General features: G+C 46.8%; 1 protein-coding gene across 2 annotated transcripts in view; it reads left to right on the top strand.

Moving 5' to 3' along the window:
• grid2ipb (glutamate receptor, ionotropic, delta 2 (Grid2) interacting protein, b) overlaps positions 1 to 13,798 on the top strand; it is a 42,259-nt gene that overhangs the window by 14,204 nt on the left and 14,257 nt on the right. For both annotated transcript variants that reach the window (XM_038274139.1, XM_038274140.1), the window contains 2 exons: positions 3,352 to 3,437; positions 5,813 to 5,882. In XM_038274139.1, the coding sequence (XP_038130067.1) occupies positions 3,352 to 3,437; positions 5,813 to 5,882 (156 nt within the window). The remainder of the gene's footprint in view (positions 1 to 3,351; positions 3,438 to 5,812; positions 5,883 to 13,798) is intronic.

Genomic DNA, 13,798 nt, shown 5'->3' with positions numbered 1-13,798 from the left:
CCAGATGATTCTTTTTTCCTAATGAAAAGGTGTGAATGCAGAGAGGAAAAGCTGGTGCGTCTCAGACACGCAGGTCTTCAGGCTCCTCTCTGCTCTCAGCTCGTCTTACATAACAGCCTGGAGCTGCAGTAGCCAGAGAACAGGTTTCCCTCTGTTTATATACGCTCAGGCTATGTTGCCTTAAACTGTTTCCATGGCAACGTGTTGTGAAATTCGGCAACACCATCAGCACCATGAGATATCAAGAATCAGTTTTATCTTGGACCAGAAACTGAACTCTGAGCCTGATCTGTCAACAAACACAGCGTCATTCCTCCACTTGTTCTGACTCCCACTGACAGGAAGTGACAAAAGAAAACAAAGAAGATGCAATAGGAGGCCTGTAAGCAGCAATGAGGCTGCTGGTCCCCCTGTTCAACCACTTCTTAATTAGGGGTGCGCAAAATAATCGTCATGATGATGCATCGTGATTCTAATTTTTGTGATCTACTGCATCGATTCTTGATGCCAAGTATCGATTATTAATTTTAAAAAATTAATAAACAAAATTGCATGAATGGTTGGCGAACATCAGCCAAAAACAAGTGTAATACAACTTCCAGTCCAGTAGATGTTGCTGCGGATGTGTTGACGCACGCTGCCTTGTGTCACAAGCATTTCCGGCCGCGGGATACTGTGCCGAGTCATTCAAAAACAAAACATGGAGGAGAAAATATTGCAATGCTTCGCAATAATTCAAGTATCGTGATGCATCGTGATAGAATCGCATCGTGGCCTGTGAATCGTGATTCGAATTGAATTGTGACTTCTTTGGCAATACCCACCCCTATTCTTAATTATTTATTATGTTTTATTTATCTATAACTATTTGGTTTGGCTAATTGATATGAAGTGTAACCTGCTAATTTCAGTTACCATTTACAGCTAATTGTCATTTTATGCTTTAGAAATTATATACAAGAGACTGTATGTAAGAGAAAAAAATATTAGATTAGATTTAATTAATATTTAATTAATATTAAAACAGCCATGTAGGATTTTTAGGCTTAAGTTTGGTTATAAACTCACCCAATTCTCTTTATTCATTTATCCTGCTTGAAACTCTAAAATGGATTCAACGTGGGATAAAAAATTATCATTAATATTTATCTTCTGACCAATTCTTCCCAGCCTGAACACAAAAAGCTGGCCAAAGTTCATCATACTCTATAAGAAAACATTTTAAAACATTCAGGAACCTCTGATTTAGAGGTCTAAAGGGGACCAAACCAAACTGGCTCTCCAGGTTTGGAGCTGTTTCCACCGTACCGTTAAGGGATCAAATCCTTTAAATGAAAACCTGCAGGAACGAGAAGATATTTTACTTCTGTTATACCGAGAACAGAATGAGGCAGTGTTTTCCCCTCCCCCACCTATTCCTGCACACTGTCAGTTAGCTGGCTGAATAAAGACTGCTGCACTTTTTATTTGTTAAAAAGAAAAGACAAATCTGTTTGTAAAAATCTCTACTCTACAAGCACAGAGTGGAGACTAAGAGTACTAACCTCCACATCACCATGGCAACAACAGGTGTCAAGCAGTCCGCTATAGGCTAGACACAGACCTGACCACTTAACCTTCTAATATCATTTATTTTATGATCAGTGTTACGTTAGGAACAGCTTTAAGCTAATGTAATTAATCAATAATGTCAATATAATCTGGTTTTTATTCTGTATGATGGCTTGAGTCCCTAAAGTTTAGGGCCTAAACTAAGGTCTAAATAAGCCAAATATTAGCTTATATTTAAAGTATTTGAGGATATACACTATATTGCCAAAAGTATTTGCTCACCTGCCTTGACTCACATATGAGCTTAAGTGACATCCCGTTCCTAATCCATAGGGTTCAATATGACGTCGGTCCACCCTTTGCAGCTAGAACAGCTTCAACTCTTCTGGGAAGGCTGTCCACAAGGTTTAGGAGTGTGTTTATGGGAATTTTTGACCATTCTTCCAGAAGCGCATTTGTGAGGTCGCACACTGATGTTGGACGAGAAGGCCTGGCTCTCAGTCTCCGCTCTAATTCATCCCAAAGGTGTTCTATCGGGTTGAGGTCAGGACTCTGTGCAGGCCAGTCAAGTTCATCCACACCAGACTCTGTCATCCATGTCTTTATGGACCTTGCTTTGTGCACTGGTGCACAGTCATGTTGGAAGAGGAAGGGGCCAGCTCCAAACTGTTCCCACAAAGTTGGGAGCATGGAATTGTCCAAAATGTCTTGGTATGCTGAAGCATTCAGAGTTCCTTTCACTGGAACTAAGGGGCCAAGCCCAGCTCCTGAAAAACAACCCCACACCATAATCCCCCCTCCACCAAACTTTACACTTGGCACAATGCAGTCAGACAAGTACCGTTCTCCTGGCAACCGCCAAACCCAGACCCGTCCATCAGATTGCCAGATGGAGAAGCGCGATTCGTCACTCCAGAGAACGCGTCTCCACTGCTCTAGAGTCCAGTGGCGGCGTGCTTTACACCACCGCATCCGACGCTTTGCATTGCACTTGGTGATGTATGGCTTGGATGCAGCTGCTCGACCATGGAAACCCATTCCATGAAGCTCTCTGCGCACTGTTCTTGAGCTAATCTGAAGGCCACATGAAGTTTGGAGGTCTGTAGTGATTGACTCTGCAGAAAGTTGGCGACCTCTTCGCACTATGCGCGTCAGCATCCGCTGACCCCGCTCCGTCAGTTTACGTGGCCTACCACTTCGTGGCTGAGTTGCTGTCGTTCCCAAACACTTCCATTTTCTTATAATACAGCTGACAGTTGACTGTGGAATATTTAGGAGCGAGGAAATTTCACGACTGGATTTGTTGCACAGGTGGCATCCTATCACAGTTCCACGCTGGAATTCACTGAGCTCCTGAGAGCGACCCATTCTTTCACAAATGTTTGTAAAAACAGTCTGCATGCCTAGGTGCTTGAATTTATACACCTGTGGCCATGGAAGTGATTGGAGCACCTGATTCCAATAATTTGGATGGGTGAGCAAATACTTTTGGCAATATAGTGTATATTTTCTGTTTTTTATGAAGTTGTTCAGTTTATTTTCTAGATGTCTGTTTTATTTATTTTTTTACCTAAGGTTCTCATATTGTATTAGCTTCATACCTGCATTATTCATGAGTAGATGGAGATGCTGTAGTCTGCAGTATTTAATATTAAGGTTCATGTGTACCGGAATAATGTGAGCAGCAGTGCTGTTCTGTAGTGGTTATTATAAACTGCTGAATAGAAATGAAACCTTTAACGAAGTAAATTCTCATATCGGAAGGATTTCTCTTCATCTCTGTCTGGATTGTTTTTATAGGGTTATCCGTGTCTACAGAGGGAAAAAGAGCTTCGGCTTCACGCTGCGAGGTCACGCTCCCGTCTGCATCGACTCCGTCATCCCAGGTACTGCTTCTGTTTCAGAACACGCCGCCGTAAGAACCTCACGAGCCGTTCCCTTTTCCACGAGCGGCTTTGACCCAAACGCTCCAGTGTGTGGGCTGAAGAGGGAGGAGGCTGATTCTGTTGTGGTTTTAGGCAGAAAGCATTCAAAGAGGAACAGGGGGGTGTTCCTGTGAGCGTTCCAGGAGGTGAACTAGTCTGAGTCAGCCAGTGAAATGTTCAGGGGAACACACTGGGAACAGGCTGTGCAGCAGCAGCTGTTTCCATCAATGCTGGCTGTTGGTAAATGCCACACAATTGCATTAAGGGATTTTGGAGACATTTTCCCATTTGCAGTTCCTTCTTAATGTATTCACCTTGAACACTTTGAACTTTTCTCATTTAGTCATTTTATGTGATCGACCAAAACAGTGTGAGTCGATAAAGAGTGGAAGGATAATGGCTGCCTGGGTTTCATTTAATCTGAGTAATCAGATTTTAATAATCTTACAGATAAAAATCTGAAAAGTGTGGCCTATATTTGAATTCAGCCCATTTCCCATGTTCCCTTACATAAATGGGAGTCGCTTGGGTCCTGGAGGTTAAAATGGAAGTTAAAATCCCACTCATTACAGCAGACTGCCACTATAGGTCCCTGAGCAAGACCCTTAACCCCACACTGCTCGCCAGGCGCCACACAATGGCAGCCCACTGCTCCCCAAGGGGATGGGTTTATTGTCCCCCATTGTGGGAAAATAAAGGGATTTACATAAATCCACTCTTACCTAACTTCAGAAATTAGTTAAATATTTAGTCCAGGTGTGCGTCCAACAGCAGCTGTTCAAGGTCTGTCCTCAGAGGTTCTTTAGAACAGTGAACCAGGGGTACGTTTACACCTAGTGGTCCGCAAGTGCATTGCAGAGGGTGCATAAATTCTTAGGTTGTAAAATAAAATAGGGCTGGGATCTGTTTTCTTTTATGAGTAGTTTTTCCTGTTCTGCGGAGAACAACCTGTTTTTCACACTGATCTATCGGAGCTCATTAAAGCAGCTCAGATGTTTTGATAAAAACAAAGTAAAACTAATTCAGTCAGTCTGACTATAAATTTTGTCCTGTATTTTGTTCCCAGTTGATCAAGTTCAAATGTTATTATAAGGGACATACTATAGGAGCTCCAGTTTTATAAATACAGGTTTATAATATGATTTTATTCTGTGTTTATTTCAATTCCTTACTTACATCCAGGCAACAAATTTGTGTTCTTGTTTTTTTTATCTGAGATGGAAAAAATAAAATGCCTAAGAATTAAATGATTAAAAGATTAAGTTAAATATGTTTTGTTTTATAATCGGTTATTGTGAGTTCCACTTTTGGGCAATCAAAAGTATCTCAAGCTTTGAACCACGTCCAGAGCTCCTTTCAAATAATCAGAACAGGGAGTGAGGACAGACCACCTGCAGACCTACCAGGACCTGGACGTCTCAGAATGGTCTAGTTAAAGTCCAGAACAAAATCCATCTAAGGCTTGAAAACTGATGTTTCACTAAAACAAACCTGCAAAAGCTGCAGTCCGTGGATATTTGTTTTAATTTCCTCCTTATGATAACAAGCTAGTTTGTGTTAGTTTGTTGCCATGTGTTTGTGATGTTTAAACCCTTCCACTGAACTTTAAAATGACAAAAATTATTCTGTAGTTTCCAGGGTTTAAGCTTTTTAATTTTCATCAATTCAATCAAACCCTGCAGAGGAAAATATGACACAGAGAGCCGAACACATGGAAGCGTCACATTTAATATCATTATGTAAGAGGCTGCCATCCCTAAACTAACCTGCGACTTTAAAAGCTTCTTAATGAACTGATTTCTGAAATGACAGCAGCAGAAATAAAGCTGCTATTGAGAGAATCTGCTGGATGGAGGGAGGGGCTTCTGTATCTCCTGTGTTTGTGTTGGACGATGACGGCACTGAGCTCGCCCACCATCATCACCCACCGATATGTGCCGGAGCGCGCTGACTCAGTGGGCCTTATGGAGGCTGAAATGGAGATGGTGGGGGTGGATGGCGTGTCTCATCATCGTGAGCTGAACATCCTTCCCTTCAGTGATTAAAGACAGAGAAGAATGAAAACTTATGAAGTCTTAAAGCTGAAATTAGAGTCGGTGAAGCTGATGTGAAAACAGATGTCAGTCTGCTGAGATGGTAGAGCTGACAGATGAGGAGGCGATGGCAGCAGCCGCTTCCTTATGTAACGCCGTTTGACATGGAGCTCCAGTTTGATGGCCTTTGTTTGCTCTCAGAGAGACAGAGACTGACAGCATCAGATTAGTCACCTTGTTCGGGTTCTTCCTGCATCCAGGGATTGATGTTTGTCCTCTCTGTTGTCTCCATGTCCCTCTCAGATAGTCCTGCTGAGGAATGTGGACTGAAACCAGGCGACCGCATCCTGTTCCTCAACGGACTGGACATGAGGTTTGTCTTCAGAACTCTGGTAACAATCCAGTGTTCAGACTCGGTTTGGTTTGCAAACTTTGAAGCATATTTAGATTTTTCCAGATCACATGATCTGGAACATAACCACAGAGCCAAGAGACTTAAAACATTTTAGTTTATGCTTGGTATTACAGGAAACTGATTGTAAGGAAAAGAAAAAAAAAAAATCATGTTGCTTTTAATTTAGATTATTTTATATAATGAATGCCTGACATAGAGAGGTTAACAAAGAGTTCAACTCTATTACATAGGTGACATGCACACACAGGGAGCTGAGATAAAGAACTTTAATAAAAAAAATATATATACTTTTTTATTTCAAATAAAATCAACAGGATGCAATCATGGGTGAGGGTTTCTTCTTCTCATAACATTGTGCTGGTTGCACAGATAAGTTATAATTATGCATCTTTGTCCATTTTATACAAGCTGCAGAATCCAATATAGATCTAGAAATGGTAGGGATGCACCGTATATCGACATTAATATAAGAATCGGTCTGATAAGTAAAACTGAGCTGAAATAAATTTTTCTGCAGTTGCTGTTTTTCTTTGAGAGGCGGAGAGGGGAGGGGTCTGGTCATGGGGTGGATGTTTGGTCATGTGACTGATTGTGATGCAGCTTTTGGGTTTTTAACTGCAGCAAAGTCAGCTTTGTACTTCGCCTTTCATGGTGTCAAAAGGGTAGGAATTAAATATCGGTAAATATCGGCCCCAGTTTTTATATCAGTTCAGCTCTAGTTGGTGAATCCAGTGAAAAAAGCCAATAGAACGATCAAATTAGCAGGAAAATATAAAGAGATTTCACTGCTACTAAAAGCTTCTGGTGGGAAAAACTGTTTCTGCTGCCTGGAAGTGCAGCTCAGTTCTCAGTACATGTGAACTTAATTTAAGGAGGTCAGCTGTTTGTTTTTCTATATTCCCACATATCCCTTCTTCCCAGTGGTTTTAATGATCTCTAAGACTTTTAAAAGTCTTCAGATCAGAACCTTTTTATATTTTTATTTGTCTTTGTTCTCCACTCTGCTGTCAGTGTTGGCGGGAGCAGAGGACCAGTAACACCTGTTATGTAATATTGTTATTTACCGCCTTCTGCTATTCCACCTCTCTTGTATGAAACAGGCAGAACCGATTCTGAATCACTTAAACTATGTTTCCTTAATTATATGAACAGTGTTAACTATTTGCTTGGGATAGCACGTTGCAAATTTAGCGTATTATATACAATTTTAATGTTTTTTTTTCTCCCTTATTTCAGAAAGAGTACCTCTTATTTTATAAAGCTTTATTGCACATCTAGTGAAATATTTCAAGCCTTTACTGCTTTTAATTTAAAGTTTGCAGTTTATAGAAAATAGAAACCTGAAAATTAGTTTTTCCGTATATAAGAATATTACTTTAAATACAAAAACTGCTCATTCTACTCATTAGGAAGCTTCCTAGATGGATTTGTTTGCTAATCCTCTCAAGGCTGCAGCTCCATCTGTTGCATCTTTTCCTTCCTTTAAACTTCCTATGATCATGTGCCATAAAGCACTCTGTGAAAAAAAACTCCCTGGAAATTTATAATTCTTCCCAAAGATTTGTGAGCGTTAGACATTTATGCTATAAAACATTTTTTAATTATTTTATTCAATATTCTGAGGAAAATATTATTTTTATTCTCCTTAAGCCATATTTATAAATATTGCAGGAAATACAGGCTATAGATATTTCAACCCATGTGTAATTAATCTGTTAAATAGCTTTAGTTTGATAGGAGAGATAAATATGTTAAACTATTTTATAATATTTTAAGTGATTTCATATCTAAATCTAAAAAAACTTTTTCCATGTTCAAATCTCACTTTTCAAACACTGACAACTTAATTGTGGTTTTGAATCAGGACATCATTTATACCCTTTAGACAAGAAACAGTCCTACAGCTTATAAAGCTGATACATGAGGCGAGTCAGTGAAGAAGAAATGAAGCATAAACAGCAGCGGGACCAAGATGTTCTGGACAAACCGAACCCTGGTCTAACAGAATATGAATCCACAGAATTTATTCTATTGTTTTTAGAACAGAAATCTGATTTCTAGTTCCACAGAAGGTTGTCCTTTAGGATGATTTTTCATCCATTCATTGCAGTAACAGCAGACCGTTGGGCTGTAGAAATATTTTTTTCAAACCAAAGCCTCCAATTTGTCATTATTTCCAGAACGAAAGTTACTACCGTAACTACGGTTCTATGAATCCCGGATGACCGCCAGAGGCGGTGCTTCAAGCACTGAATGATCATTCATGCGCATGCGCAGGTCGAGTATTAATGACAACAAAGTCAGCTGTGACCTGCCGGGGACCCACGTGACTCTATATAGTCACGTGGCACCCGGCAATCAATCCCTCAATCTTCTCGTGAAAGCAGAGATTCCGAGGGACCAAGCACTCTGGCGGTCATCCGGGATTCATAGAACCGTAGTTACGGTAGTAACTTTCGTTCTATTTCATCCCTACTGACCGCCAGAGGCGGTGCTTCAAGCACTGGATGACTCATATCAACAAGGTCACGAGGAATCAGCAACATTCAAGGAACAACGACTACACCACCCACCTAATGTGATGTAGAGGCATGCTGCTCGAGGATTCCCTGAAGCGGATGGGGCGCAGCCACATTCACCCTGTAGAACCGAGTAAAGGTACTAGGTGATTTCCAGGAGGCCGCACGGCATATAACATCCAATGGCACCCCAGTCATAGCAGCAAACGATGTCGACATGCCCCTTGTAGAGTGGCATTTCACTCCCGCCGGCAGTGGCCGGTCCTGCAAGGCATAAGCCTTGGAGATCAAATCCACAACCCAGTGTGCAAGTCGCTGCTTAGAAAGTGCCTGACCCTTCCGTGAGCCAGCGTAGCAAACAAAAAGGCTATTTGTCTTTCGGAAGGATGCCGTGGCATTGATGTATGTCTCAAGGGCACGAACAGGACACAGTGGTTCAGAGGGACTTCCGGAGTCAAACCGGGCAAGATGGAGAGGCTGGGTGCTGCCTGCTGGCAGTGATACCTTAGGAATAAACGCTACGTCAGCCCACAGTGTAACGCCTGAGCCATCAGGATTCCACCGGCAGCAGGGTTCGGCTATCGAGAGAGCCTGTAACTCCCCTACACGTTTTGCGGAAACCATAGCTAAAAGGAACGCAGTCTTCAGTGAGAGCCATTTGAGGTCCGCCGACGCCAGGGGCTCAAATGGGAGGGACCGAAGAGCCTCAAGCACAAGAGAAAGGTCCCACGCCGGTGCCACAGGGCGGTTGGGTGGGTGCAAACGCCGAGCACCTCTTAAAAACAGTACAACATCCTTGTCTCGGCCAACAACCATTCAGCCCAACATGCCAACAGGAAATGGCAGCCACATACACCTTTAAGGTAGATGGAGACCGTCCTTGGTCCAGCAATGCCTGCAGGAAGGTCAGTATGTCAGAAACTGAACACTGAACCGGGTCCTGCCCTCTATCACGGCACCAGGTGGCAAAGACCGTCCACTTGTTAGCATAGACAGCTCGCGTGGACGGCGCCCATGCATTAGCCATTGTATGCCCTATGGACCCAGTGTATCTCGAGAAGGTGGACCCCGGCCTTGCAGGGGCCAAATCCAGAGCTGAAGCCGGTCCGGTTCGGGGTGCAAGATCTGACCCCCCATCTGGGAAAGAAGATCTCTCCTGGAGGGGAGACGCATTGGCGAGCCGGAAATGAGCTCGCACAGTAGAGGAAACCAAGTCCTCGCTGGCCAGTAGGGGGCCACCAGCAGGACCCTGTGCCCCTCCTGACGTACCCTGAGGAGAGTCTGAAAAAGTAGGCTGAATGGCGGAAAGGCATAAAGGAGGGTCCGGGGCCAGTCGTGTGCCAGAGCATCGTGGCCCAGAGGGCTGCTGTTGTCCAACGAGAACCAAAGGGGACAATGAAATGCGTCCCTTGAGGCAAAGAGGTCCACGTCCGCCCTGCCAAAGACCTTCCAGATGCACTCCACCACCTCTTGGTGAAGCTTCCACTCCCCTGGAAGCAGCTTCTGACGGGATAGAAAATCTGCTGGCACGTTCTCCGGCCCTGGGATGTAGGCTGCTCTGAGGCTGGCTATGCGTGGAGCTGCCCAGGTCAGAAGCCGTCGAGTCAAGCACAACAGTTTCCTTGACCTCGTTCCCCCCTGGTGGTTGATGTGAAAGACCACTGTGGTGTTGTCTGACCTCACCAGCACGTGCTTCCCCCGCAAGCCCGGAAGAAAGCTCTGAAGAGCCAGAAGTACAGCCTGTAACTCCAGGACATTGATGTGTTCCCTGCCCTGCCGCTGGGACCATGTCCCCTGTGCCATTTGACCCCGCCAGGTTGCACCCCAGCCCGTGGAGGATGCATCTGTAAACACAACTTCCCGACGACACGGGAGGGAACCGAGCGGGACCCCTGTGGTCATAAACAACCTCACCCTCCATTGGGACAGAGACTGAAGACACTGAGGCCCCACCCGAAGTCTTCGGAGACGATGAGTGTTCCGTGTGGGATCCAGATTCAAGCTGTTCAACCACATCTGGAGGGGCCGCAATGACAGCAGCCCTAAGGGCACTACGGCGGACGCAGCTGTAAGCATGCCCAAGAGTCGAAGATACCGCACAAGAGGCAGTGCCATGCCGCGCCTGAATTCCGGGAGCACGCTCAATATACCGTCCACCCGCTGGGGTGACGGGCAAGCAGTCATTGAGATGGAATCCATGGCAATGCCCAGGAAGACAGTCTCCTGTGAGGGAGTCAGACTGTTTTTCTCCATGTTCACCTGCAAGCCCAAGCATCCCACATGATGGAGCACTAACCGAGTATCTCGAACCGCCTGGTCCCACGTCGCAGCACAAATGAGCCAGTCGTCCAGATATGGGAGGATCCTCAATCCCTGTGCCTGCAGAGGAGAGAGAGCCGCTGCAACACATCGGGTGAACACCCTGGGGGACAGTGAAAGTCCGAACGGGAGGACCCTGAACTGGAAATGTCTCCCTTGAAAAGCAAAACGAAGAAACCGCCAATGGGGCGGAGCGATCGGAACGTGAAAATAAGCATCCCTGAGATCTATGGAAGTGAACCAATCGCCCGGGGAAATCGCCTGCAACACTTCCCTGGTGGTCAGCATATGAAAGGGCATGGCCTTCAAGTACACATTCAGGCCCCTGAGGTCCAAGACTGGACGCAGGCCCCCGGTCTTCTTCGGAACCAGAAAATACGTGGAATAAAAGCCCCCTGGATCCAGCAGGGGGTCCACAGGCACTATAGCACCCTTGGCCAGCAAGGTTCAGATTTCTTGGTTCAGTGCCTGTGCCTTCACTGGGTCGTGGATCACAGTCATCCTGACCCGGCCAGGGATAGGTGGCCGGCGGCGGAATTGAAGACGGTACCCCCGGGACAGGGTGGACAACACCCACAAGTCCGGGGTGTGGGCAGCCCAGAAGCTGAGCTGTTCCGGGGAAAAATAACCGACCGCCGGCCCTAAGGCATCATCTGCGGGTCCCCCGGCCCTTCGAAGGCCCGGGAGGGCGCCGGCCAGACTGCGCGGCCCGAAAGGGATGAAAGGACCTTGTTCCAGCCTGGTCTCGAGCTCTGTTCCTCCGATCTAGAGCAGGTCTCTGGACCAATCTCTGACCTGGTAACAGACCCTGGGGCTCAGTGGGAGAAGGAGAAGGCACTAAGGACCTCCGTGAAGGACCCGCAGCTGCCCAGGTGCTTACTGGCTGGCGATCACGTCTGTGAAGCCCTGCCAGCTGTTGCCTCGTTCTAGAGGCCTGAGCCGTACGGTCCAAGGCGTCCAGTGCCGCAGAACCAAAAAGCTCCCCCGGGACCACAGGCAGGGCCCGGAGGGTCCTCCTACAAGGCTCAGTTAGTGGTGACTGCGCCAACCAGACCTGGCGGCGAGCATGAACCAGTGTGGAGAGTGTGCGTCCAAGTTCCCTCGTCATAAGAGCAAAGGCCTGCAGAGATGCATCAACCAGGCCTTGCGTGGCATGATCCAGCGGAACAGATTCCAAGGAGGAAGACAGGGCCAGCATAAGATGGGAGAGAGAGTTCCCAATCCGGCCCATGCGGGCCCCAGAGTCATAGGCCTTGCAGAGAAGGTCGTCGGTAATACGGCACTGAGGACGCGGACAACGGGCATTGGGCCGCAAGGCCTCATCAGGCGGGATTATAAGAGAGGCAATGCCCGGTTCCACCGCTGGCATCTGCCCCAAGCCAACCTTGGGTGCCTCCTGCATAGCTGCCAGGACCCTGCCATCCGTCGTCAGACGTGAAAACGCCTTGGTATCTGACCAGCAAGCATGCAGTTCCCGCACATACTCCGCCGAGGGAGGAACCACAAAGGCAGTCTCTGACCTACTGCGCCTAAAGAAGGCGCTGGAGGCCGCAGGCTGGGCCTGAGGAACACTAATTTGTAAACGGGCAAGAGCCGTTCGAATAGCGGATGTCACAGACTCCCCCGTATCCTCCTGAGAGGCAATGGAGTCCGACCCAGAGGCCCCGGAGCCCAGCTCCGGAAGGTCCTCACAGAAATGGGTGCCAGAGGCCGCCACGGAAACAGCATCGTCGTCATTGACTGACGTTTCATCCTGCTCGGTAGGGAGAGCCGTGCCACGATCACCAGCAGTCTGAAAGGACTGGAGGAGGGCTTTCATTTGGGCCAGCTCAGCAGTGAGATGATCCACTTTCGTGGACAACCTCCCTGCATCGGTCCGTCTAGCACGCTTTGTCGGTACCGAAGGTGCAGCCCCAGTAGAACGTTTGCACACCGCTTTCTCCATCGGCAAACGAGCACGCGGCGAAGCGCCCGCCCAGTCGGTAGGCTGCTCCAGTGCAGCCAACCGATCCAGTCTGACCGACCGGGGCATGACGCGACAGTTGGGGCAAGCGTCATCTGACAGCGCCTCCCGGAGATGTTCCACACCGAGGCAGGAGGGACACAAGTCATGCCCGTCATCGGGCTGAAGTGGAGCCAGACAGGTCGAGCAACATAAACTATCCAGCATCATACTGCTGAAAGGCGTGATCAGCCCGCTACCAAGGACAAGTCAACATGAGCAGGAAACGCTACTGGCGACTCGATTATTGACTAAGGATGAACTCAGCACGAGCAGAGACGCCACTGGTGAGTTTAGGCAAACAAACCAAAAAAGAACCCAACGCGAGCGGAAACGCTACTGGTGGGCTCAGGCAAATAAACTGAAAACAACTCAGCGCGAGCAGAAACACCACTGGTGAGTGTAGATAAACAAACTATAGAAGAACCCAACGCGAGCAGAAACGCTACTGGTGGGCTTAAACAAACTGAAAACAACTCAGCGCGAGCAGAAACGCCACTGGTGAGTGTAGATAAACAAACTATAGAAGAACCCAACGCGAGCAGAAACGCTACTGGTGGGCTTAGGCAAACAAACTGAAAACAACTCAGCGCGAGCAGAAACGCCACTGGTGAGTGTAGATAAACAAACTATAGAAGAACCCAACGCGAGCAGAAACGCTACCGGTGGGCTTAGGCAAACAAACTGAAAACAACTCAGCGCGAGCAGAAACGCTACCGTGAGTCAAAAGAGCCACAAAATTAACGTGGCAAATCAAAGCGAACAGTAAACCACTGCTGAGAAAAGAACGAAAACTTACCAGTCACCGCAGATCTGGTAAGGTGAAAGCAGCTTGTGCAGCCCCTGGAGGGCGAGACTTACCCGCAGCTCCGACCAAACCCGGTCACGGGGCTACCAGCAACAAGCAGCCAGGAAACTAGTGGTATACACAGAAGCAAGCAGCTTCACACGACCACACTCCTGTACTCAACACACCTGCGCGCGAGAAGAACAAAAGGGATTGATTGCCGGGTGCCACGTGACTATATAGAGTC

This window comes from Cyprinodon tularosa, unplaced genomic scaffold (genome assembly GCF_016077235.1).
Source record: "Cyprinodon tularosa strain WSP-4 unplaced genomic scaffold, ASM1607723v1 ctg90, whole genome shotgun sequence".
NCBI classification, from domain to species: Eukaryota; Metazoa; Chordata; class Actinopteri; order Cyprinodontiformes; family Cyprinodontidae; genus Cyprinodon; species Cyprinodon tularosa.
The sequence above is the reverse complement of the archived record's forward strand: the minus strand, read 5'-3'. Positions and strand labels throughout refer to the sequence as shown.